The sequence below is a fragment of the Myxocyprinus asiaticus genome, chromosome 2, assembly GCF_019703515.2.
Source record: "Myxocyprinus asiaticus isolate MX2 ecotype Aquarium Trade chromosome 2, UBuf_Myxa_2, whole genome shotgun sequence".
NCBI classification, from domain to species: Eukaryota; Metazoa; Chordata; class Actinopteri; order Cypriniformes; family Catostomidae; genus Myxocyprinus; species Myxocyprinus asiaticus.
Genome location: NC_059345.1, coordinates 64,200,196 through 64,228,100, shown reverse-complemented (window position 1 = coordinate 64,228,100; position 27,905 = coordinate 64,200,196). Strand labels below are relative to the sequence as shown.

General features: G+C 38.4%; 1 protein-coding gene across 1 annotated transcript in view; it reads right to left on the bottom strand.

Moving 5' to 3' along the window:
• LOC127456476 (adhesion G protein-coupled receptor L3-like) overlaps positions 1-27,905 on the bottom strand; it is a 369,401-nt gene that overhangs the window by 269,011 nt on the left and 72,485 nt on the right. The window contains exon 2 of the mRNA XM_051724997.1: positions 242-406. Within this exon, the coding sequence (XP_051580957.1) occupies positions 242-296 (55 nt within the window). The 5' untranslated portion in view covers positions 297-406. The remainder of the gene's footprint in view (positions 1-241; positions 407-27,905) is intronic.

Genomic DNA, 27,905 nt, shown 5'->3' with positions numbered 1-27,905 from the left:
GCCAGAGTATTTCAGGTTATTTGCGCTTTGCTCTGTTGTATGAGCACATATCCTGTGAGACTGCAGCATATGGAGTGGAAAATAGAACAATACAGAACATTAGCTTCTTTTAATTAGATAAGCTGCAGCACATGGATACCCTAAAACAGACAGTAAATAAATAATTATTTACTTCATAATCAGTGTTGTATAAAGGTTTATCTTGACCTGTATTGGGCATAATGTTTAGATATAGACTTACCTAGAGTTGCAGGCCCCAGCAGACTGGTCAATAACAGCACTTGTAAAACCCCCATGGCCCCACCCCTCGCTCTGGATTGGCTGAGTGATTCCGCCCCTTGCCGTGAATTGGCCAGGTGAGTAGGAAGTAGGGTCACTCCTAAGTTTTGGAGATCTACAAAGTCACCTATGAACACACACAAAGAAGAAACTGCACGTTAGCAGTGATTTGATGATTGATAAATGATAATTTATTGAACACATCAAGGGTTCAGCATCAAGCATGGCTGTTTGGACATGGTACAACGTTAGTAGCATGTTTCTGGACATGTAACACCACAATACCATATTTTTTTATTTTTTTACCTAAACAGTGGCAATAAAAAGTATGTGAACCCTTTGGAATTAGCTAGTTTTCTGCGTTCGACATAAAATGTGATCTCATCTTCATCAATGTCACAAGTATAGACAAAACACAATGTGCTTAAGCGCACAACACACAAACAATTATAATCTTTCATGTCTTTATTTAATACATCCCATTAAGCATTCACAGTGCTGTGGAAAAATAAGTGAACCCCTATGCTAATGATGTCAACAAAAGCTAATTAGAGTCAGGAGTTGGCAAACCTAGCATCCAGTTAATGAAACAAGATTGCAGTGTGGGTTAGAGCTACTTTGACTTATAAAAAGCACTCAAACATTTTGAGTTTGCTACTCACAAGAAGCATCTGCTGACATGGACCATGCCTCACAAGAGAGAGATCTCAGAAGACCTACGATCAAGAATTGTTGCTTTGCATAAAGCTGGAAAGGGTTAAAAAGTTATCTTGAAGAGCTTAGATATTCATCTGTCCTCAGTTAGACAAATGGTCTATAAATGGCCATCCAGCCAGATATCTGATGACAGCCATGGAATGTGCAGAGTCAAAGGGCAACGTAACAAGGAAATTTTCACTCATCAATTATTAGGAAAAGAATCAGGTCAACACACTCAGTTCAGCTTATAGAATACCGCTGCAGGCATTACATTAATAGATTACTCCACATGTCTTTGTGGGAACCAGGTGTATAGTCTCGTGATGCTTTACACCTTTAGTGCTAATGAGAATTCATAAGTTAGAAAATAACATGGATGCAGAGCACACTCACATCTCCACCACATACAGGTTTGAAAGGGATAGATTTTCACTTTTCACACAGAAGTAAATTTCAGTCACCATTTACTCAACCTCACAGGGTGAGCAAATAACGACAGAATTCCTCAAACAGAAGTGCATTTTAATTCAAGGGTAAGGATTCATTGTGGTTAACAATAAGCTTTTCAACACCTCTCTCCTCCTCTCACTCGCGCTTTCCATCTTGTGGAATTCTGTTGTTTTGTGCCGTTGGGCTCCAGGGATCGTCCTGATAAACCTTCCTGTGGTATGCTGGAGCACTCGGCTCGCTGTAGTGATATGAATAGGTGCTGATGTTTACGGATTCTTCAGGACTGAAATCTCAAGAGGGGTTCGAACTGGGAAAGACCAAATACTGGAACACAGGGGGGTTTAGGTTTCTACATACTGGCAACAGACTCCAGAACAAGCAACACCCATTGTTATTCCATATTCAGTGTCTTTGCAACCATTTGCAGAGTTTAAGGAACAGTTAACCCAAAACTGGCATAACTGACTTACCCAAATGGATTTATTTCTTTTGCGGAACACAGGAGATGTTAGAAAGAATGTCCAAGCTGGTCTTGTGCACACAATCAGACAGTTGTCTCCAAAACAAACAATATACCACAAAAAAGTATAATTAAAGCTGCCCATATATTTATGAGCTATATTCCAAATCTTTTGAAGCCATAAAAAAAGGTATCCGTGAGGAACAGTGTTGTTTTACAGACCAATGCTTTGGCAACGTCACAGTCAAAAGTGGTGTCAAAAAGACTGGTGTGAACAGTAAAACAAACCTTTAGGTAGCTGACCCAATAGTCCTCAAAAAGTTAGCCGTTACCTTTAAGTTTTCTGGTTAAGCTAAATGAAATGTTGTGCTGCGCTGTTGGCTGTCAAAATTGCAATGGCAAAAGCCGAAGGCTTCACTTTTATCAGATTCCTTCAACAGAGCTGACTGGACTGAGGAGATCATTTCCAACTCTTGGCTTTGCAGCGAACATTTTATTACAGGTATGTTATAAACTCATCATTATAATAATAGTATAGCAAAGATTATTTCACAAGTGTCATACTTTCATTTAATTGATGATTAAAACTAGCTGTTTTACTAGCAATAGTGTATCCAAACCTAGCTACCTTTGAACCTAAAGGCTATTTTAAGTTTGTATTATCTTTTAGCGATGTTTAGAGGGCCCTTACGAAAATCGAGAGTTAAATGGCAAATTTGCCGCAAACTTTCCGAAATTAGTCACTGATAACTTTCACATGCAAATGAGCTTTGCTGCAAACTTGCAGCGAATTGTCCATTGTTGTCAAAGGTTTGCCGGACATTCACCACTACCGGCGAAGAGCTGCAATCTTCTGGCAAACATTTGCGGCAAATCAAAAACTCATTTGCATGTGAAAACAACAAGTGGCAAATTTGCGGCAAGTTTTCGACTAGTTTAGATTTGTTGTAAGGGGAGCAAGCTAGCACTAGCTGTCTAATCTGTCAAATCTAACACAACAGTTTACCGTCTTTCTGCCATACTTTTTACATCTACTGTTTTTGGTTCTCATGTGTCTTGTAACTGAACTCGACATGCCAGGTTTTAAACATGTAGTGGTACAGAATGGATGCAATCTGAGAATTATAGTGAAAAGGTAAAAGACTTACGTTGCGGTCTGATTGTCAAACAAAGGTATCGTATGGCTTGAAGATGTAGACTATAACGTCCCATGGACAACTTTATCGATACTTTAATGGGAGCATCACAACTGTGGTCACTGTATGCTTTTGTTAGATGGAAAAGAACGGCATAAACATTCTACAAATCTCCTTTTGTGTTCCATAAAAGAAAGTCATACGGGTTTGGAACGACAGCAAAGATGACAGAACTTATGCAGTCATGAAACAGAGTGATTATGACAGAATTTAAATGTTTTGGGTGCAATGTTCTTTTGTTGTCACACACACACAGCAGCCAGACAGAGTAGGAGGGTTTAGTCAGCATTATGCAGAAAAGTGAACAGGTCTGTTTGTGTGTGTGTGTGTGTGTGTGTTGTCAGAACTGTGCGCAGACTGTGATAGAGGGATCATCCAATCAGAGCAGAGAGAGGCATTATGGGAGTCACATACTCCAGTGTCAGCACGATTGTTGGTCTTCGTCCCCTGATTCCCTGTTGTCAGCGAGTGGGTTGGACTTTTTTCTCAATGACTGAACCACAACTGTCAACACACAGATAGATACAGTTTCCTCTGAATAAAGATGCAAACACACACATTTGCACACAAAAATCATCACTGTGTGCGTCTGAGAGAGAGTGCTGTGAAAACATTTGCAACCGCTACAAGTTATTTTACAAATCTTAAAATGCCCCACAGAAAAGGAGGAAATGACCCTAAACATGTCATATACACACTGTAACTAAAATGTCTTCCCTCAGTTGTCCACAAAAATAAAAGCTCCAGGTGAAAGGGCAGGAAATATGACAGAAATGTTTTTTGCTTTAAATCTTTTGAATCAACAATGACTTGTCAAAATGATGGTTCCTCTGATTGGATAAAAAAAAAAAAAAAAAAAATTTGTAAAGCACATCAATATCGAGATGTATACTGAATATTGTCCATTTCCGTTTTTGCTTGTGCATGTAAAGTTAAAATTGTTAAATCTCCCATTAATGCCATTGCAATGTACATCTTCCCATTTTATCACCATTTACAAAAGAGAGAGAGGGAGCCGTGAAGCCACACATGTGAAAGATTACATTTTTTAAACACACATGCACACACACACGCACACAAACAAGTGGCAACACGTTGTGTACTTTGGGACTTTGGGGTAAGACAGCGAGTCAATTCTGTATGTCTATAAATGCGGGTGAGATTTTTCGGAAATTATCACCTACTGTTCATGTGATTCTCAAGTGAATCATGTGATTTTACCAAACCACTTTTGCATTCCCTCTCAAATCCTGTTCCTCCATGATCAACAAAATTATATTTCCTTCCACTGAAAAGACAAAAACAAAAACTGAGGAAGGTAATGGTCCAGAAACACATTCATTAGCTGTGAAAAAAATGAAGTATGACTCGCGAAAGATGTTGTCTTTAATAGATGTCTGAGGCAATGTTCACACCGTAGCTGAATGTGAGCCAAATCTGATTTTCTGATCAAATTCGATTTTGTACAGTCATTCACATTACATTTTAAATGGTAGCCTACTTCAGAAACCAGTCTGAAAGTCAAACACTCCTAAACTGACCTGCATGCTTTTAACAAACCCTGGCATGTTCATCATTATAAAATGATTCATTCAATTTCAACAAAACTTGTAATTAGCCATTTGTTTACGTGGATAGGACACTTGATACCTATATGTCTAATGATATGACAGCAAGTGATGGAGAAAGACATCTTGATGGATTAAGTATTTGTAAATCAATTAATTTGCCTTCGTATGGTGGAATTTAATTATTATCGACGCTCAAGAGTGTCATATTACTTGAGCAAAACACGCCACAAAATCAAAGGACAGCAGGAAAAACAGCATTATATATACACTCACTGAGCACTTTATTAGGTACACCTACATATTCATGCGAACATCTAATCAGCCAATTGTGTGGCAGCAGTGCAATGCATAAAATCATGCAGATACAGGTCAGGAGCTTCAGTTAATGCACACATCAACCATCAGAATGGGGAAAAAAAAAAGTGATCTATGTGATTTAGACTGTGGCATGATTGTTGGTGCCAGATGGGCTGGTTTGAGTATTTCTGTAATTGCTGATCTCCTGGGATTTTCAACAGTCTCTACAGTTTACTCTTTGAGCTTTAAAAATGGAAAAGGCTGAAGTTAATTATGGGTAAGAAAATGCTTGACAGAAAAAATATTGTCTTTTTCTATTGCAGCTTCGTTCTTCTGACAAAAAAGTAGTATTTCTTAAACGTGAAGACTGATAGAAATGAGTTTTTTCCCGGATGTTGTAGAGACCTTTGTAGCGGTTTTCATTTTAAGTGTAAGGGGCTGTTCACATCGAATGCGTTTGTGCCGTCTGTTGTTTTCTATGTAAACAAGCTTTGGGTGTACCTTTTTAACCTTTGCACAGAGTCTCATGCTGGAGCCCCGCTGGAAAAAAAGTGTTCCTAATTTAAAGAAGGAATGTCCTGTATTTGGCTGGTAGAAAGTTGGCATCCCTATTCCTCAGCTGAAAACACTTGGGTTAAAAGTAGGCCAACTGGGGATTGAGGCAGGGTCAAATGTAAAAGGTGGAGTTTTGCTGAGTCAGGTCTTGCTTTTCACCAAGCAAAGACCAAAATAAGCAAACAAATGGCAGCTTCAGTCTCCACCATGTTTATTTCGAGGGTTAGCTTGTCTTCAGAGTCTGATATCACATCTTGAGCTTTCCTCTTGCTTGTGAAATAGGCGGGGGGTGTGACGTTGGCACCAGGATGATGCATTAAGGGCGGGTTGCAGGGCAACGCTGCGAGCTATTGGGCCGATGTTGGGAATGAAAATTGATTTTGGTCTCAAGGCTCGAGGTCCGAGGCTATTGGCCTGGCACGCACTGGCCCAAGTGGAAACATGGCTATGGTGTCAGCCCAGCACAATTTAAACAATTTCATTTTCAGGTGGACTGAAGCACCTCCAACTCCCCGAAATTGCATTTTTAATGAGTTCACTCATTCATAAAGTCCTGGAACGCATTAAGATAAACAGATTTGCCATGCTGTCCATAATGGAGTGGCTCAAGCACGGGACTGGGCTTGAGCTCTGAGAGCTCTTTAGCCGCCCACCGACTATTTGACTAAAGCAAGAAATAAAAAGACAATTTTAATTGATAATTGGTGGAGGTGATGCTAGAAAAACCTCACCGATTTGAGGGAAGTATCGTTGGGATATGATTGGCAGGCCTAGATGAACAAGCTTCTCCCAAACTTACGTTTGGAACCTCATAAAAGCCAGTCAATCAGATTGTCGATTTCAGCCAGCACTTGCCATTTTTGTGTGCAATATGCATCAGATGATCAGGTGAACTGACTGCCGGCGATCTATGAGCTGAGACTTTACAGACACCAACACAAGCAGATGCCACTGGATAAGAAGTGATGTACAATACAACTTTAGTATCATCTCTTTCTATTCTGCTTTGTGCCTCGTTGAAATGACACAAAACATATCCCAGAACTATTACACAGTTCAGGCCTGTCCAAAGAATGAAAGTAGGAAGTCTGTCAAAAAGGCACGCTCTTATTTTGACATCATTAAACAAGTGTTATCTGCACATCTGTGTGTGTATCTAGGACAGAGTCCCTATCATGATAACAATCAGGGTGTGTGTTGGTTTCCTCTAATAGTGAGCTGTGTGGAGCGACAGAAGCTTTCATTAGGACAAGCCATGAGTCATTTACACACACACACACACACACACACACACACACACACACACACACACACACACACACACAGAGTAACACAATCCTGTAACACAAATGTTATCTGATGGGAATGTGAATGCAATGGTTTCACTGCAGAGAATAACCTGAATACCTCTCTCACTCTCTCTCCCTCTCTTTAGGCTACGGACATGAATAATACCTCTAATTGTGAAGATTGCTGAGGAGAGGTGTGCAATAAAACATGGCTAAAGATATCAGAATGTATGGTATGTAATATATCTATTCAGATCTCAAGAAAATTATGTGACTGTGGTGACATTTTTGGCAAAATGACATTACGTGGTTCATTAGAGGTATTGCAATAGTTCTGAGGTGAAATGTCCACTGTGTGGCGCTAGAAGCGAGTTAAATGTTCTTCCAAACAGATAAGGTTTCTAAGGTTAATGCTCTATCGAGTTTTAAATCAATAAAACCTACCTCCCTACTCTTAACCTTAAACCTAAACCTTACCGATAGTGTCATGAAAGCAAATGTGAGATAAAAATTGCTGAAGCAACCTCGTCATTTTGTGGTGCTTCTATGACATTTAAAACTCACATGCCGACTTGTGTGCTCTTCATGACTCATACCCCGGTCCTCTGCATTGCAAGTGCAATGCTCCATCAGATGATCTACCACACAATTTGATCGCATTTGAACTAGCTTGTAAATGTAGTTGGTTCTGTAATGCATATCTTAAAACATATTGCCTTACAAATCATTAAAAAAAAAAGTGTTTAGATGTCATAAGATAGCATTGTGTGTGGAACAGTGTACATTTCACCAGGAAACTCCCACGATATATACAACGAGCCAGGTTAAAAATCATTTAGCAAAAATGTAGGTATAGTAATGTGATTCTAAAAGACCAGATTGAAAATACCAAATCACATACACACATTTGACCTGCACTCTGTCCCCTCATTTTGCATGATTTCACTTTGTGGGCAGTCAAAGCAGTTCCTCTAGACAATCTTTCATATGAAGGCCTGTGTACACACACACACATACAAACAAATCAGAGTAATAAGGCTACAAACACACCTTTGCATTACTCATGTAAAAGCAAAGAGATGTGTCTCCACATTTTAAGGTGTCTCAAAATCAGAGCTAGTAAAGTGTCTCAGAAAGTAAGCAGGCTTAAATAGCATACAAGAAATCATAAATTCACAATACACACACTCTTGCTCCTTGTTAGCTGCATGTCATGGCTTATTTTGGGATTATTATAGATCTGTTCCAACACCAAATGAGCTGGCTTGCTCTCTATTGCCTACATAGGATGCTACATTCCAAGGCAGCATCCTACTGTAAATGGAACCTCATTGATCGGACTGATTTGAAAGACTCTGCATACAGTATACAGCATAATAGCTCTACACACGTTGCACACAAGAGACTTGATTCACAATTCTTTAAAAAAGTTTGACATTAACATGTTGCTAAACTAATGCTCCGATCCTCTAAAGATACTTTAATATTGGGTAAAATAATTATATTTTGGTAATAAAATATAAGACTGTCGATTTAACTAGGGATGGGTATTTGAGTAATTTTTTTAGTTGAGTACGCCAATTCACAAAAAACTATTAACTGATTACTTGTATTTAAAATGTCAGTTAAATATATCAAGTATGATACATTTTATTCACAAACGTTACCAACCAACTGAACTATTAGGGATGCTCCGATCAATCGGCCACCGATCGGTATCGGCCAATATTCACATTGGCGATCATAATTTGGCTGAACGCATAAACCGATCGCTCATGTCGCAAAAGACGCACAGCTCCTTTAAGAGTTAAGCAGCTCTGTCATGGCATCACTGACTGTGGGGAATACTGGCATAGTGTTGTAAGACAACAAACTTGATTCAGCAGTTAAGAGCGATGCAGTGAAAGAGGTATGGCGAATGTGAAAAGTTTGTGTACTGTACTGTAATGTGCCGTTTCACACGCGACAAGGCAAAGGGAAAACAGCGTGAGCTGTGAAACGGTCCTTATTGTTCTGCCTGTCATAGGCACCTCAGTAATAACGAGCCACAAGACGTGGTGTAATTCAAATTCCTTTATTAAATATCTCCCTATTAAACGGCATTAACAATAGTAGCACCTGTAGAGTCCAGAAACATGCGCTCTTTCTCCTCTTTTCTTTCACCACTTGCCCATCTCTACTTTCATCTCATGTTCCCCTCATTAAAGTTCAAGCAGCAACAAGTGAAAAACAAACAATTAATACAATCATCCAACTAAATGAAAAGGCAGGGAATTAATAAATATAATAATTCTTTATACAATATTAAGATACCATAATATAATGTATTACATATAATGCAAAAATAAAATATTATTATTCCTCATTTTATTACTAATTACATGAAATAATGACAATGAATCAATAATAAAAAATGTCACAAGTTTAATTGCACCCATGGGTTATCAGTTTCTTCAGTTTGACACTAAGCTTCATTTTTTTTTTTTTTTTATAGGGCTATCTATTTTAATAAAGTATATAATATATTTATGCATTTTTGTTAGCCTACACTTTTTTTTTTTAAAAGTCTTATTAGAAAAGCTTTTTTTATAAGTCTTTTAAACTTGTTTTTGTCAGCAAAAACTAGGCAAAGTGATATTACTGGGAAGAGGAAAATTCAATTAATAGTGACAGTGTGCAGAACACTTACATATAGCCAATTATGACATGATGAAAAGATCAGTATAGGGATCGGTAAAGGCCGATCAAGTGACAAGAAGATTGGTGATCAGTTTGTAAAAATCCTGATCGAAGCACCCCTATAAACTATGCTTTCTGACTAAGTAAAAAAAAAAAAAAAAAAAAAAACAATTTAAAAATTATAGTAAAAAACATTTGCACTCACCCAGTGCTTATATAGAAAACAGGACTGATGGCATTAGGGTAACACATACAGGTGCATCTCAATAAATTAGAATGTCGTGGAAAAGTTCATTTATTTCAGTAATTCAACTCAAATTGTGAAACTCGTGTATTAAATAAATTCAATGCACACAGACTGAAGTAGTTTAAGTCTTTGGTTCTTTTAATTGTGATGATTTTGGCTCACATGTAACAAAAACCCACCAATTCACTATCTCGAAAAATTAGAATACATCATAAGACCAATAAAAAAAAAAACATTTTTAGTGAATTGTTAGCCTTCTGGAAAGTATGTTCATTTACTGTATATGTACTCAATACTTGGTAGGGGCTCCTTTTGCTTTAATTACTGCCTCAATTCGGCGTGGCATGGAGATGATCAGTTTGTGGCACTGCTGAGGTGGTATGGAAGCCCAGGTTTCTTTGACAGTGGCCTTCAGCTCATCTGCATTTTTTGGTCTCTTGTTTCTCATTTTCCTCTTGACAATACCCCATAGATTCTCTATGGGGTTCAGGTCTGGTGAGTTTGCTGGCCAGTCAAGCACACCAACACCATGGTCATTTAACCAACTTTTGGTGCTTTTGGCAGTGTGGGCAGGTGCCAAATCCTGCTGGAAAATGAAATCAGCATCTTTAAAAAGCTGGTCAGCAGAAGGAAGCCTGAAGTGCTCCAAAATGTCTTGGTAAACGGGTGCAGTGACTTTGGTTTTCAAAAAACACAATGGACCAACACCAGCAGATGACATTGCACCCCAAATCATCACAGACTGTGGAAACCTAACACTGGACTTCAAGCAACTTGGGCTATGAGCTTCTCCACCCTTCCTCCAGACTCTAGGACCTTGGTTTCCAAATGAAATACAAAACTTGCTCTCATCTGAAAAGAGGACTTTGGACCACTGGGCAATAGTCCAGTTCTTCTTCTCCTTAGCCCAGGTAAGACGCCTCTGACGTTGTCTGTGATTCAGGAGTGGCTTAACAAGAGGAATACGACAACTGTAGCCAAATTCCTTGACACGTCTGTGTGTGGTGGCTCTTGATGCCTTGACCCCAGCCTCAGTCCATTCCTTGTGAAGTTCACCCAAATTCTTGAATCGATTTTGCTTGACAATCATAAGGCTGCAGTTCTCTCGGTTGGTTGTGCATCTTTTTCTTCCACACTTTTTCCTTCCACTCAACTTTCTGTTAACATGCTTGGATACAGCACTCAGTGAACAGCCAGCTTCTTTGGCAATGAATGTTTGTGGCTTACCCTCCTTGTGAAGGGTGTCAATGACTGTCTTCTGGACAACTGTCAGATCAGCAGTCTTCCCCATGATTGTGTAGCCTAGTGAACCAAACTGAGAGACCATTTTGAAGGCTCAGGAAACCTTTGCAGGTGTTTTGAGTTGATTAGCTGATTGGCACGTCACCATATTCTAATTTTTTGAGATAGTGAATTGGTGGGTTTTTGTTAAATGTGGCCAAAATCATCACAATTAAAAGAACCAAAGACTTAAACTACTTCAGTCTGTGTGTATTGAATTTATTTAATACACGAGTTTCACAATTTGAGTTGAATTACTGAAATAAATGAACTTTCCCATGACATTCTAATTTATTGAGATGCACCTGTATATAAACTGAGTCTACATAAAAAAAGACTGTCACATTTTTATCATTTCACGTTATTATTCAGAAAAACAAGTGGTGAAACTTCACTTTTTATCAAATGCGCTCTGCTCGTGTTCAGATATTTAACAAAATACCAGTCTGATAAGCTTCAGAGTTTCTCGTACCGCTTCACATTTCCTATACACCATAAACACAGATCATTTTCTGTTGGTATGCATGACTCCAACAAGTACTGAATACCAATAGAGTAGAATTCAATATATATATACACTGTACATATACACTGGCAGCCAAAAGTTCGGAATAATGTACAGATTGTGCTCTTATGGAAATAAATTGGTACTTTTATTCACCAAAGGGACATTCAACTGATCACAATGTATAGTCAGGACATTAATAACATGAAAAAATACCATTACAATTTAAAAAAAAAAAAAAAAAAATTCAGAACTTCTTAAACTACTTCAAAGTGTTCTCATCAAAAAATCCTCCACGTGCAGCAATGACAGCTTTGCAGATCCTTGACATTCTAGCTGTCAGTTTGTCCAGATGTGGCTGTCTTGTCGGGCTCTTCTCACACATCTTACAGTCTAGCTGATCCCACAAAACTCAGTGGGGTTAAGATCCATAACACTCTTTTCCAATTATCTGTTGTCCAATGTCTGTGTTTCTTTGCCTACTCTAACCTTTTCTTTTTGTTTTTCTGTTTCAAAAGTGGCTTTTTCTTTGCAATTCTTCCCATAAGGCCTGCACCCCTGAGTCTTCTCTTTACTGTTGTACGTGAAACTGGTGTTGAGCGGGTAGAATTCAATGAAGCTGTCAGCTGAGGACATGTGAGGTGTCTATTTCTCAAACTAGAGACTCTGATGTACTTATCCTCTTGTTTAGTTGTACATCTGGCCTTCCACATCTCTTTCTGTCCTTGTTAGAGCCAGTTGTCCTTTGTCTTTGAAGACTGTAGTGTACACCTTTGTATAAAATCTTCAGTTTTTTGGCAATTTCAAGCATTGTATAGCCTTCATTCCTCAAAACAATGATTGACTGATGAGTTTTTAGAGAAAGCTGTTTCTTTTTTGCCATTTTTGACCTAATATTGACCTTAAGACATGCCAGTCTATTGCATACTGTGGCAACTCAAAAACAAACACAAAGACAATGTTAAGCTTCATTTAACGAACCAAATAGCTTTCAACTGTGTTTGATATAATGTGCAAGTGATTTTCTAGTACCAAATTAGCAATTTAGCATGATTACTCAAGGATAAGGTGTTGGAGTGATGGCTGCTGGAAATGGGGTCTGTCTAGATTTGATCAAAAATGACTTTTTTCAAATAGTGATGGTGCCATTTTTAACATCAGTAATTCAATTCAATTCAATTTTATTTATCTAGCACAATTTAAAAACAACAGTTGAATAATATGTTCACATTTAGTCTCGCAGCTGCATTTTGAACCATCTGTAATCTAGATATGGAAGAATTGTTTATTCCCAAATATAGGGAATTACAGTAGTCCAGTAATGTCCTGACTATACATTGTGATCAGCTGAATGCCACTTTGGTTAAAGTACCAATTTCCTTCCAAAACAGCAAAATCTGTACATTATTCCAAACTTTTGGCCGCCAGTGTGTGTGTGTAATATATATATATATATACACACACACACACACAGTGGTGTGAAAAAGTGTTTGCCCCCTTCCTGATTTCTTATTTTTTTGCATGTTTGTCACACTTAAATGTTTCAGATCAAACAAGTTTAAATATTAGTCAAAGATAACACAAGTAAACACAAAATGCAGTTTTTAAATGAAGGTTGTTATTATTAAGGGAAAACAAAATCCAAACCTACATGGCCCTGTGTGAAAAAGTGTTTGCCCCACCTGTTAAAACATAACTTAACTGTGGTTTATCACACCTGAGTTCAATTTCTCTAGCCACACCCAGGCCTGATTACTGCCACACCTGTTCTCAATCAAGAAATCACTTAAATAGGACCTGCCTGACAAAGTGAAGTAGACCAAAAGATCTTCAAAAGCTAGACATCATGCCGAGATCCAAAGAAGTTCAGGAACAAATGAGAAAGAAAGTAATTGAGATCTATCAGTCTGGAAAAGGTTATAAAGCCATTTCTAAAGCTTTGGGACTCCAGAGATCCACAGTGAGAGCCATTATCCACAAATGGCGAAAACATGGAACAGTGGTGAACCTTCCCAGGAGTGGCCGGCCGACCAAAATTACCCCAAGTTCGCAGCGACGACTCATCCAAGAGGTCACAAAAGACCCCACAACAACATCCAAAGAACTGCAGGCCTCACTTGCCTCAGTTAAGGTCAGTGTTCATGACTCCACCATAAGAAAGAGACTGGGCAAATATGGCCTGCATGGCAGAGTTCCAAGACGAAAACCACTGCTGAGCAAAAAGAACATTTAAGGCTCGTCTCATTTTTGCCAGAAAACATCCTGATGATCCCCAAGACTTTTGGGAAAATATGTGGACTGACGAGACAAAAGTTGAACTTTTTGGAAGGTGTGTGTCCCATTACATCTGGCATAAAAGTAACACCGCATTTCAGAAAAAGAACATCTTACCAACAGTAAAATATGGTGGTGGTAGTGTGATGGTCTGGGGCTGTTTTGCTGCTTCAGGACCTGGAAGACTTGCTGTGATAAATGGAACCATGAATTCTGCTGTCTACCAAAAAATCCTGAAGGAGAACGTCCGGCCATCTGTTCGTGACCTCAAGCTGAAGCGAACTTGGGTTTTGCAGCAGGACAATGATCCAAAACACACCAGCAAGTCCACCTCTGAATGGCTGAAGAAAAACAAAATGAAGACTTTGGAGTGGCCTAGTCAAAGTCCTGACCTGAATCCTATTGAGATGCTGTGGCATGACCTTAAAAAGGCAGTTCATGCTCGAAAACCCTCCAATGTGGCTGAATTACAACAATTCTGCAAAGATGAGCGGGCCAAAATTCCTCCACAGCGCTGTAAAAGACTCATTGCAAGTTATCGCAAACGTTTGATTGCAGTTGTTGTTGCTAAGGGTGGCCCAACCAGTTATTAGGTTTAGGGGGCAATCACTTTTTCACACAGGGCCATGTAGGTTTGGATTTTGTTTTCCCTTAATAATAACAACCTTCATTTAAAAACTGCATTTTGTGTTTACTTGTGTTATCTCTGACTAATATTTAAACTTGTTTGATGATCTGAAACATTTAAGTGTGACAAACATGCAAAAAAATAAGAAATCAGGAAGGGGGCAAATACTTTTTCACACCACTGTGTATATATATATAAATCTTTATTTTGATACTTTTTCAGTAAATATGGATATATGTGATGTGTGTGTATGTACTGCATGCTCTTAAAGAGAAATTGTTTAATGGTCTCCAAATGGCTCGGCAGAGGAAAGGCATTTCTGACAAATCTAGAGTAACATAGAAAAAAGTGTAAATGTGTGTGTTATGCTTTAAAGCAAAGAATATAAAGCAGATAAATGGCTTTCATTGGTGCTCTAGCAACACGTCCACACATTTTACATTTAAAGGCGGAATTTCACTCTCGTACACCCAGTTTGCAAATGTATGAGTTTGTTTTGATTCCACTGCAGGAGACATTTGCTTGTTCTGCCTTTCTTAGTTTGTATATTCTATATTTTAACCACAGACAGAAGGTTTAGATAAGCACCACATCTCTACTTTCTTTTTTATGGTGTTTGCTAAGGCAAGCAACACAATTACTATTGCTCAAATAGGGTTTGGGATTTGAACAAACCTCTAACCATTGAGATCTGACAAAGAAAGCAGTGTAGTTGGGTTGTGTTTTTTGATCTCAGTATACTTTGTCACAGCAAAGACATCCAAGGGATTTAAAAACGTATAGAGTTACACAATGGAGTCACATCTGTTGATCAGGACACACCTGATACACACACACACAAACACACACATATTCGGTTTGTCTTGCTGTTCTCTCCCACTGAGGGACAATATGGTCCTCCTCGCGGGGTGCCTGATTGGCCGCTGAGTCCCTCAATCACTGCCAACGTCCAATTGTTCGCTCTCTGATCATGTGACACAGACCCCAGCGGTCCGAGCTGTCATTCATTCTTCAAAATGTGTCTCTCTCTCTCTCTCTCTCTCTCTCCATCTGTTTGTCCTTCTCTCTCTGCGTCCTCTTCTCTGACCTCTCACATCTCGGAGGCAGTTGGTGGTGGATTCCCAGAGCTCGTAGCTGTTGTTCAATGTGTGTGTGTGTGTGTGTGAAACATATGACTGAAGGCTTGAGTGTTTATTGCTCAATATGTCAGGAAAAGGTGTTATTACTTTCGCCCCCAGAGGACGCATCGCAGACTGAGAAATAGCGAGAGAAAATGGGATAGACGGAGAGAGAAATGGAGAGACAGCAAGACTTCACTTACTGTTCGCATATTATTTGTGGGTGAAATAGTGGAGATATGGAGACAATTATAGTTCCATATTGTATTTTTGTGTCTCTATAATATACTCCTAAAAGTTGTCAAACATTACTGGCTATATGCCTTTCAAATTGAGACTCTCTTCTGGGAAAACAGAGCAAAAATACTGAAGACATCATCTTGCACTACACCGATTTTTATCCAATCAAATGCTCTCTAGAATGAGAATGTCCCTCCCCCTAAACCCCTGCAACCAACTAGCAAATATCAGATCATGGCTCATGGCTGTGATGAAAAAAGGCCTACTGGCTATTAAAAAAATATAAAGTGTGTGTGTGTGTGGGGAGGGGGGTTAATATGTCCCGCTCAAGCTTCCTGTGTGTAGGAAATACTTCAACACAGGAAAGAAAACTGCACTAGTAAAGCCATTTTATGGGGGTATTTAAGGGGTTTCCTTTGCAATAATGACCAGCTGACTGTAGACTGTCCTGCTTATTACATGGCACCTTACCAAATACATAATCAAATTAACATTAAATGTTATTTAATGAGTTGATCTGAGTTGAAATTATGTTACTATGTGAGAGGAGAGAGATCATGGAGTCTCTAGAAACAGCTGAATTCAACCTCCAGGTTGCGCAGGAGTTCTGTAAGGTGTTTATATTGCGAAAATGACTGCTCATTATCCTGTTTATTACAAGACTACTTGCCAAATAAATACATACATTTGAAATGTTGCTTTGAGCTTAATTGTTGTAGTTAGCTTGTAAAGATTGCAGAGTGATATGAAAAGTAGGAAAGATGGCTCGCAATACCCGGATGACTGGATGACCAGATGTGTGATCATTTTCAGAAAATATTTAACCACTGGATGCCGCGATTGACCAACCAGAACCGAGTATTCCAGAGAGCCTTGTAATAAGAGTTTTTAACAAACGGTTGGGGAAAAATAGGAACTATTGACCATGCACAGAGAGAATTACTGAATTAAACAAAAATCCAAAACCAGCAAAATCCTCATTGCTTATTACACATTGCTAATATTCACCGAAATGGCGCTGGTTCTCATGCCGGAGCCTTGCTTGGCTATCGGCCGGGGGAATCTGAAGCCTATCGCAAACCGTTTTTTCCCACTGATCTGAAAACCACTTGAGCAGTGATGTACTGGGTTATGTGGCTACATGGTGGTTTTACGTGACTACCTAACCTATCCACAAAAAAACATGGGGCACCACTGTGTTCGTATTCAGCTTTTACTCTTGTTTTTGAGGAAATATTTAAACATACAGAGCAATGCAATCCAACGTTATAACATTGCTCAACAAGATTGCCAGAGACAACATCTATGCTCAAAACGACTGGTAACGTAGGTACATTATTTTAAATGATCTTTTTAATATGGCTTAACTAGCTAAGTACTATAAACTGTAACATTGGAATCGCTAATTGGTGTAGCAGATGGTTTTATTTGGATTTTTGCCATTACATACATTACTTTTACATCTTGATGGAGAAATCCACTGGAATTCCACCAATAGCAGTGCGTAGCAAACAGTAGCTTGCCAAACTGTTGTTCAAAAAACTTTAACTGATGACAAAATATTATCCCCCCCTCCTCCAGAACACACACACACACACACACACACACACACACACCAGTCACCCAGACCAGACCAATTAGCCATAGCCTGGATATTTTCATAGGGTGTAATTATGAAACGAGCCTAGTTCAGAGAGATAACAGGAGCAGACAGTTTAGACAGCCAAGACAAATATTATACATATACACAAACACACCTATACATTATAGATGCAAATGAGATTAACTAACTATAACTAATGCTATTAAAGGAGAAGTGTGTAATTTTTTAGTTAAAATAATGAGTGAGTTATGCTTGTGTGTTTTAGGGGTGTGTACAGTCCTATCTCTCACACAAACACACACACCCAACTTCTACACTATCACAGAATAATAGGGCACAGATATGGTCTACTCTATGAATCACAAGGTGAGATTATGAAGGGAGTTTTTTTTACTATGCTGCCGTGAGTTTCTCAACCATTGTAATTTAATCGGACTCGGCTCACCACGGAGAAAAGTACAGTCATTAAAATGTATAATGCAGGACAGCATTGCCTATTGTTTTGCCAATGAGAGGTTTTATGATTACAAATGTATTACATTAATATTTTAAATTAGGCATCTTAAAGCTGATGTGTGTAGTGTATTTCCACATTTACTTGTCAAAGCTTACATATGGTTTAATTAAGTATATTATGATGATGATAATGATTATAATAATTATTATAAATGCTAATAGCAACTTGAACTGATTGATCCAATGGTTGAAAAGTGCCTTAAAGGAGTCATGACATGAGGAATAAAACTGTCCTTGATCTTTTGATATACTGTATAAGTATATTGTACTGTATAAGGTCATTGTACTATAAAAACATACTGTAAGTTTCAGAACTCAAAACTTCCTCCTTAATAGAAAGAGCATTTATTTAAAACAAGCTGCAAAAATGGCTCGTTTGGAATTTGTGGAACTTGTGATGTCACAAGGACCAAATACATTTGCATATGACTGCTTCTTCAGCAAGACATCAACGCCTATTTTTCGTCATTGCACCCTTGGCCCTGCCCACTGGTGCTCAGTCGGTCACACAGGTGCAGAGGAGAGAGATGGCCTGTCATGGGAGATTCATCTACACCAAAGATCCTGATCATGTGCTTGTCTGGATTTAAATGTTTTTCTACATAAACGTGCAAGGCTTTGACCATTATCATACATCTCGCACCACTTTTAATAGACGCAATGTCAAGTAATAACTCCAAAAGGATACCCCCATTCTTTTTCATCTTGCTGTTTGCTGTCTTGCTGTTGATCTGTTTTGAAGGCGTCCTGGACCATTTTTGCACCCATCGGTGCTATTTTTTATTGTTAGTATTTTGTGAACGTGCACTACATGGACATCTTCGATCGTTTTGATGCATTTCCACATAACACTAGTGATGTGTGCTGCATTTTAAGAGTGGTACAAGTGCAACTTTTAAAAACGCGTCTCATTCTCCTGCTGCCACTGACTGGGAGATACATATGCTGTTCTGTGCGTAAACAAACCAGGAAAATATGAGATGTCGCTCTGGTGTAGACCAGATTCTCTGATTTGGCCTGTTGAAGCATCTAACATCACCATGGATTGTATAATGTTTGTGTACTCAGATTTCAGCGTGGATTGCTTGTGAAACAGTCACAATATGATTCAAGCTTTGCAAAGGAACTGTTATTGAAAGATGGGGCAGTTAAAATTGGTAAGTAACTAGTTCCATTGACAATTTTTTTTTTTAACTGTCATGACTGTTTGATAGTTTATGCTGTGCTTGAGTGAACAGTTTGATACATTCAGATGAAATGTGTTAGCACTGAAATGTACCCCTATTAAGTCATGACCCCTTTAAAAGTGCTATATATTTTTCTGACAGATTGGACCAGTTTAGCACAGAGGATGATCAAAATGTCAAAAAAGCCTTTTGACCTACATTGATGGAATGTTCAAATGAGCCAGTGGAATGCTTGTTAATTCAAACTCCAATTATCAAAAAATTCAAATTTAAACAAAAGGTCTTTGAACTGATTTATGCTGCTCTCTATCTTGCTCTTCTATCTATATCTATCTATAGCCATCTTTACACTGCAAAGATGGAAGAGAAGCTGCATCTGATGTGACATTTAGATGTTACAACTGTTTTCTCCAAATGTATTTACACCATGTTACAAGTGCATAAAATATCTTACTGTCACACTATCCATATCACTCCAATCACACTCTATTTCACCTTCACTATAACCAATGTTGGTTGTTATGCATTACTAAGTAATTAATTACTGTAAATTACTTTTTCATTGTAAAAAGTAAAGGGATTACTCTTAATTTTTCAGTAATTTAATTACAATTACTTCTAATGTAATTGTGTTAAATACTGTATAGATCTTAGAACAATTCTATATAAAACAATAGTAATTTTAAAATCGAAATGTAACATCTAAAGTCATCTGAGTGGTTGCTAGGGCATTGCTAGGTTCTTCCAACTGGTTGCTAGGCAGATTTGGTCCTCAATAAAACCGATACAGGCAAGACCAATCTTGATTCATTATGCAAATCAATGTAGGAAAGAATTCCAAATGGAATTCAGAATGCAAATATTAAAATGACATATGCTGTCGGTTAGATTTTGAATGGCAGACATTCTATCAATGTAAGTCATTGGGAGATGTTCAATGTTTTATCTCTGTTTATTCAGTATAAAGTTTAAAAAAATCTAAAGTAGACAGCACACCTAAGATTACAATTATACACAAAAGTCATGTATGGCTTTATGTACAAGAATGCGGTATTATCATGAGAATCATGACAATGGGAATTTGGACATCTCCAGGACAGCAAAGAGAGGACAACACAAGGTACGATAATTTTGGCTCAGAAAGGTCAATAGATAATTGTACAAGAGAAGAGAGCCACACTTCAAAAGGTTATTTTACCTGCAAACGCACCAACACACACAAACACACACACACACACACACACTCATACATAGAAAAAAAACGCTATCTCTCTTATGCCTTTATTCGTTTGTATCCATCCTCTCGCTTTATCATCACCAACGCTTTGATGGTCTGTAGGGGATGCGGTCCTCTGCCGGAATAACGTCTCTTCCATTCACATTCAAAGCTGCTGAATGCAGCTCTCTCCTAGTGCAGCCTTTTTATTGAGTAATATTTCTATCTTTTCATCTTTGGAGAGATTGTAAAATCGCACCGCTTCAGAGAGCGACATGAAATGGTATATAAACCCTCCGTCCCGTTTGCGCTCACGCTATGTCAATGCGTAATATGAGATGTGGAGATGCTCAAACTTCTAAACAACTTTTCTTTCAGCCGGATCTCTGGAGAGGCTCCAGTGTGTGTGTGTGTGTGTGTGTGTGTGTGTGTGTATGCTAAAATGTGAAGTAGCCCAGGCCGTTTTTCAAAAATTTATGACAGTCATGCATAAATTATGCAAAACTTTGTCCTTGTGCCAAGTAACGCTTTTATGGAATATTAATCCAACTGCTGTTGGGCGAAGAGAAGAGACAGATTTTTAGATTTTGATTTTAAACCACAACTAGCAACTAGTTAGCAACTAAAGATTACTAGAATGTTTAATTCACACCAAAATGAAAACTTGGCATCCTTTACTCACCCTTTTGTTGTCCAAAACTAAAAATTCTTTATGGCCCAAAACATTGGCTTCATTTTCTATAAGCAACATGGAATTTCTTATTTGTTTCTTTTAATTTCGCAGTAAAACATGACCAGGACATTTTCTTGACAGATTTCGTGAGAATCACCCAGTATCAAAGTAGCCCATACACCTCGAGCTCTATATATCAAGTTTTCTGAATTCGTACGATCGCTTTGCGTGAGGAACAGACCAAAATTTAAATTGTTATTTGTTGAAATCATGCTTACCATCATTGAGCACATTCACATGCATTTCTTACATCCACAGTTGGGGAGTAACAGAATATATGTAAAGGGATTACGTATTTAAAATACAAAATATTAGCAACTATATTCCACTACATTTACAATTCAAAAAGTATTTTGAACAGCGGTGAAACACTTTCTGATTTGCGTCATTCATGCGAGTGCTTTCACACTGTTGTGAGTGAAAATGTGGATATGACGTCATTGAGGAACTTTCCCTTGGGTAAGTTCACCAAAAAATGAAAATTCTCTCACGATTTACTTACCTTTAAGCCATCCCAGATGTGTATGACTTTCCCTCTTCAGCTGAACCGAAGTGAAGATTTTGATCAGCACATTTCTGCTCTGTTTGTCCATACAATGCAAGGAAATGGGTGCCATTAGACTGCTGGCTGTTTGATGGTCCAAAAGTCATATTTAGGCAGCAAAAAAAGTAATCCACCTGACTCCGATGCGAGAGGTCGGAAGCGTGCGCTTTGTATACAACAGAGGAACGAACGTCACGCGAGAGTTAGGTCATTTCAAACAGGAATACAGCGCTGGGTGGAAGCAATGATTTAAAGTTAAAAACATTTTAATTATCCATTTTTTTCTTACACCAGCCTATCGATTTGCTTCAGAAGACATGAACTGATTGACCAGAGTCATGTTGATTACTTTTATGTAGCTAAATATGCCTTTTGGACTGTCAAACAGCCATCAGTCTAATGGCACCCATTCACTTGCATTGTATGGATAAACTGAGCTAAAAACTGCTTCTAAAAATCTTCACTTTGGTTCTGCTGAAGAAGGAAAGTCATACACATTTGGAATGGTTTATAGGTAAGTAAATCATGGGAGGTTTTTCATTTTTGGGTGAACTAACCCTTTAATGAGAATTTAAATCACATTTTCCTGCAAAAAAAAAAATCCTTAAAAGAAGATATATTTACTTGAGTAGCAAAACTACATATGATATTTAGGCTTTTTTTTTTTTTTTTTCACTCAGAGGATGTATTTTTACACTTGTGTATTTTCTTACTTTATTTACTTGTTTATAGTCAAGTCAAAAAAATCTGCCACTGCTAAAGAAGTAATCCAAAGTATTTAGGTTACTTTACTGACCTTGAGTAATATAACAGAATACATATAATTAACATTTTACAGCATGTATTCTGTAATCTGTAGAGGAATACTTTTTAAAAGTAACCTTTCCAACCATACTTACACCCATTATGCTGATAAAGCAGACAACGTGTGTGGTCATGTACATGCAATAAACGGCTTTCATTTAAATCGCCGTATGGTCATAAATGGCTTAAGAATAAACCGTTCGACACGGGTACATTTTTGCCCACTACGCCGAATTTGCGTTGTACGTAAACACCTTTACCGGCGTTCTTACCGGCTTAGGTCCACACGTGCCTACCTCTTCATGGTTTGACTTCAAAAGCAGAGAATAACTCTATTTCAATTCTCATTTAAACACAGATTTCTTGCTTTGTGGGATTTCTTTTAAATAAGCTGATTTTTGGAAGTAATCAATGTATTGGTGTGCATGCAAATGGGCTAAGTAATGTGAAACCTGTTGTGACTGAGCATGAATGAGATTTGAGAGCAATATTTTGGACTTTCAAATTACGACTTTACAGTCTGTTCCTCACAAAAAGCTTTTTGAGACTCGGAATATAGCACAGAATATATGACTATGTGCTACAGTACTTTAAGTTTAACTTTTTTTTATTTATTTTTTTTATAGATAAATATTATAAATGGTGCGTTCGTCATATCAGAATTACTGTAATTATGAGATTGCGACTTGAAAAAAAAAGCATTCACGTCTTCATAGAACTCGTAATTTCAATTCTATGACAGTCGTGACGTCATGCAAAAAGAAGCAACACGGCAGCGACCTCAACAGTTAAAGGTAAGGAACACATTTCTGTTTGATATGTCGTTTAATACGCCACGCTTCCCTTAAGCACTTTTCTTTGTTCTTATAATTTTTGCAAGAACATGAGTAGGTGAATTAATGTAGTGAAATATTTCGCAGGTATTAACAAAGCCATTTTGGTGTTATAATCTTGCCAAGAAACGAAAAACTTCCCGAAGTCCAAGGACTTGAACGGTTTTCAGTACAATCTCCAAGTTGCCATCTTGTAATTACAGTTTACAAGATTCTGATTCTGCAAAATATCTCCTTTTTTGTTCCACCCAAGAAAGAAAATCGAACTGCCTTGGCCCGCCATGAGGGCGAGTAATTGATGCTAAAAATGTCCTTTTTGGGTGAATTATTCTTTTATGAGCTCTTGGAAACCGCATAGGGAATAATTTCCTCGACTTTTCTGAAACGGTTGAGTAAAATAAACCCAATTAAAACGTACCCTGAGTGCCGTTCTCAAACAGCACTGTGTTCTGTTGAAAAGTCAAGCTCCCGTTCCACAGCCTAATCAAGTCCATTCCAGCCTCGTTCACACTGATGTTGACAGCTCATTAAAACCCGCGGCTTGAGCATGCTACTTTGCACCACAGCTACAGAAGTGTGGGGGTGGTAATATTATTTTACGAGACATGTTAACAACTAGACGGCATCATGTTACTGTACTGGTGATCTACATGAAGTCAGTGAACTTTCAGGTTCAGAGAGCAAAGGGTTCGGTTTAACAAGTGTTTGGTCAAAGTTGCACTCAACTCTATAAAAGCTTTTCATGTTTGACTCAGCCTCTATGTTGACATTTAAAACAAAATAATACATAAAGGTTAGCTCATGTTAAGTCAAAGTCTTTATGGGTGAATGCACATAGTTTCAGAGACGAACGGGTCAATGATCTTTACCACATTAACATTTCCGAGCTGAAGTTACTTAGCAAATAACCCTTTTTCAGAGTCAATGCTGTTTCTATACATGCCAAAACATTTGCATTAAATATGACATTTTGAAAGATGTGTTAAAGATGTAATTTTTTTGATGTTAAAACACTTTTTCGCAGTTTAATGTGTAGAGACAAGCTTACAAGTATACGATTCATACACTGACTTCCTGAAATGTGAAAACACTGTGGCTCTTGTGGCACTTATAGGACATTGCTGTGTTTTTATTTAATTTGTTTAGAAGCCTAGGGTTGTCAAATGTCCCATATTAGCCACGATACCCCTTATTTTCACCTAAATTAATACATCGTGTATTGGCCTGTTTCATGGGACGTCACTGTATGACCGTGCCACCATGTCTTTGACCAAAATTCCATATTTTGTAATTGTGCTGTGCTTTGGGATGCAGGAAAGCCGTTTACATTTTTGTTTCTATTTTCAAATCATGGAAAGGTGATACTGGTGTTTACTTACCAAAATGTCATTTTTCCTTTAATCATAAGCCTTGAAGCACGTACAGTACCATCGATGAACAACCTCGTAGCTCATGGTAGGTCTGTCTTTAAAGATTTATAAGTTATCATTGAAAATCAATTAGTCTATGGGATAAATTAAAGGGATTTTTACTTCCGGAACCAGAAGATTTATGGAGCGCAACAGTGCCCGCCCACTTTTTCAGCTATCTGGGTTCCGTAAGTATTTGTCCCATTAATATCTTCCAAAGCATTTTCAGCCATGAATCAAACTAAAGTCTTTTTAGCAAATCAGTCCTCTGGTGGCCATATTTGTAATGCGTTCAGGCAGCTATTTTTCTATGTAAACCAGCGGCATACAAAAGTCAGGTCTTAACTACATGAATGGGGAAAGACCAAAATCTCCAAAACGGTTGGTCAAGATCACAATTAAAGAGCATATTTCAAATCAGCAGTAAAATCTGACAACAGTGGAAGCATAAATTGTGCTTCTTTACCTCAGATTACGTTGAAAACCGCAATTTTCCCAGCTCGTATAGCTTACGCACATGCGTATTCTTGAGTTGATTGACATGCGATGTCTGTATCTAAAACGTGATTGGCTCTTGTACCTGTAAGGCGGGACTTCCTTCCTACAGCCTTTGGGCGTTCCAACTTCTCCCATTTGTTTTAATAGATGTGGCCAGTCTCCGCTAAAGTCTCTGATCAAACCAACCAGCTCTGAGGTGAATCACAACATTTCAAACTTTGATTTGAAGAAAAGTATTTGACAATCGGTCAAAAAGACGAAGGTGCAAGATTTTAATGAGGGAATGAACTACAATCCCATGAAGCATTGCAAATTACATTATCGAATTGTGATATGACAATACTGATGGACAAATATAAAACTACAGATTTTAAGTTGTTGATTATTGTATAGAAACTATATTTTAATTGAAAAATGGGAAAATGCAAAAAATGAGTGTGGGCGGTCTCTGCAGAGAACGTTTGGTGCTCTTTGTTGACCACAGTTCTCTGATTGGAGCGTTTCTCTTCAGGATCATGGGTAGAGTATTTCATCACGAAAAAATTGCACTTTTAAACATGATTTTCTTTTTTATTAGGTTGAAAAAACATGGATTGATGGTTTCAACAGAAACATATACCATCAATTAACAACCTCTGAGCTTACGGTAGGTCTTTCTTTAAAGGAGCAATATGTAACACTGACATCAAGCATTTAAAATGGGTACTGCAGTCCAGATTCAAAATATTGGAGATAGTTGTCTCCCCCGCCCCCTCCTCCCCAGACTTGAAGCTCACGCGGGTTGCCAGTTTGAGGACACGCAACAGGAATGAGCAAACTGACAATGGCAAGCGACGAGCTTTACACTGTAAGTTGATCAGCTACTGTAGACATTTGCAATGTTTTTTATTGTTTGCAAATTATAAACCAGCTCATGTGGAAGACAACTCTGTCAATGTTAGCTAGATGTATTGCTGGCTTCCATGGCTGCAGCGCGCTGTGTTTGCCGGATAACTTGTTTCAAATCTGGCAACCCGGGGTGTTGAAATACTTCTGGGAAATGGGCAGTGGGCGGGATCACACAGGTCAAAACACAAACAGAAATTCCGGAACGGACATTTCAAAGTAGAATATACTGGCTGTAGCATTGTTTTCGGAGAAGCCAGTATTTCAAATAAGCATGTTTCCTAAATCTCTAAAACATATTATGATAATTTTATGCTTTAGTACAGTAAACATATTACATATTGCTCCTTTAAAGGTAGTGCAAGTTAGTGTAAAAAAATGGATTTGCCTATGGAGAAAATGAATGGGATTTTTACTTCAGGAAAAATTGCAACGCACTATTGCAACGCCCTAGCAACCACCCACAAACTCATTTGGTTTTTTTTGGGGGTTTTTTTACAGAAATGTTGTTAGTGGACAAGAAATAACACAATAGCTTCCTGGAATGAAGGTTTTTGAATCTGAACCTCATTCAACAAAGAACATCTTGTTCAGTTGGTTAAACTCAAATCACGGTTGTGGATGACATTTGTAGTGGAGTCATTTTTCCATGTGGTTTCACATGAATGAGGTTTGGTTGGTTTGGGGTTTAACTCTCCCATATGATGGGGACTAATTACTCACACACACACACACCACCTGCCAAAGACACAGTCAGTTCCTCTGAGGTTGATTTGCCATGCAAATATAATCTCTTTATTAGAATGTGCACTGGGGACGCAGCCAATCAACTCTGTGTGCCCAAAGGAGACTTATACAGCTCAGAGGTTGCTCTTTCATGGCTGAGGTGACTTCTCAGTTAGTATGCTTCAGTTAAGTTTGAGCACTGCCTTAGTTGTTTCTCCTAAAATTCCTTGGGAGAAATACAGAAAGACACAAATAAGACAACTGTTGCAACTTAATAATTTTGTGGTGCTTCTTTGACACTTTTGGCTTGACGCATGCTCTTCAGGACTTATATCTTGGTCCTTTGAATCAAAAGTGCAATGCTCTATAAGGCTGTCAAATTAAAATGAATTGAAATGAAAATGCACATTCGAATGCTAATTAGAATTTTGGATGTGTGCCAAGCAACGACAATGACTTTAGACTGATTGAATTATTGCGCTAACAGAGTTTAACAGAACGCAGGTGTCTTTTAGATCTTTTTAACTTAACACAGCGTCTAAAAAACACAGCACATGCATGAGACGCTGAATAAACAACTAAATGCAGCAAAATGATCTAGCGCATGTTTACATATTTAAAAACGAATGGTTAACTGATTGGTTCCAAAAGCGTTCGTTGTGAACAGCCCCTTAGTTGGAAGTCTTTGGCTATTGCGTCTTGCTCTCTTATTTTTATTTATTTATTTATTTTTTCCTTTTTCTCCCAATTTGGAATGCCCAATTCTCAATGTGCTTTTAAGTCCTCGTGGTCGCGTAGTGATTCGCCCCAGTCCGGGTGGCGGAGGACGTATCCCAGTTGCCTCCGCGTCTGAGACCGTCAACCCGTGCATCTTATCATGTGGCTTGTTGAGCGCGTTGCCACGAAGACATAGCGTGTGTGGAGGCTTCATGCCATCCACCGCGGCAAACCACGCTCAACTCACCACGCGCCCCACCATGAATGTCCCACATTATAGTGACCACGAGGTGTTTACCCCATGTGACTCTACCCTCCCTAGCAACCGGGCCAATTTGGTTGCTTGGGAGACCTGGCTGGAGTCACTCAGCATGCCCTGGAACTCAAACTAGCGAACTCCAGGGGTTGTAGCCAGCGTATTTACCACTGAGCTACCCAGTCCCCCGCGTCTTGCTCTCTTATGAGC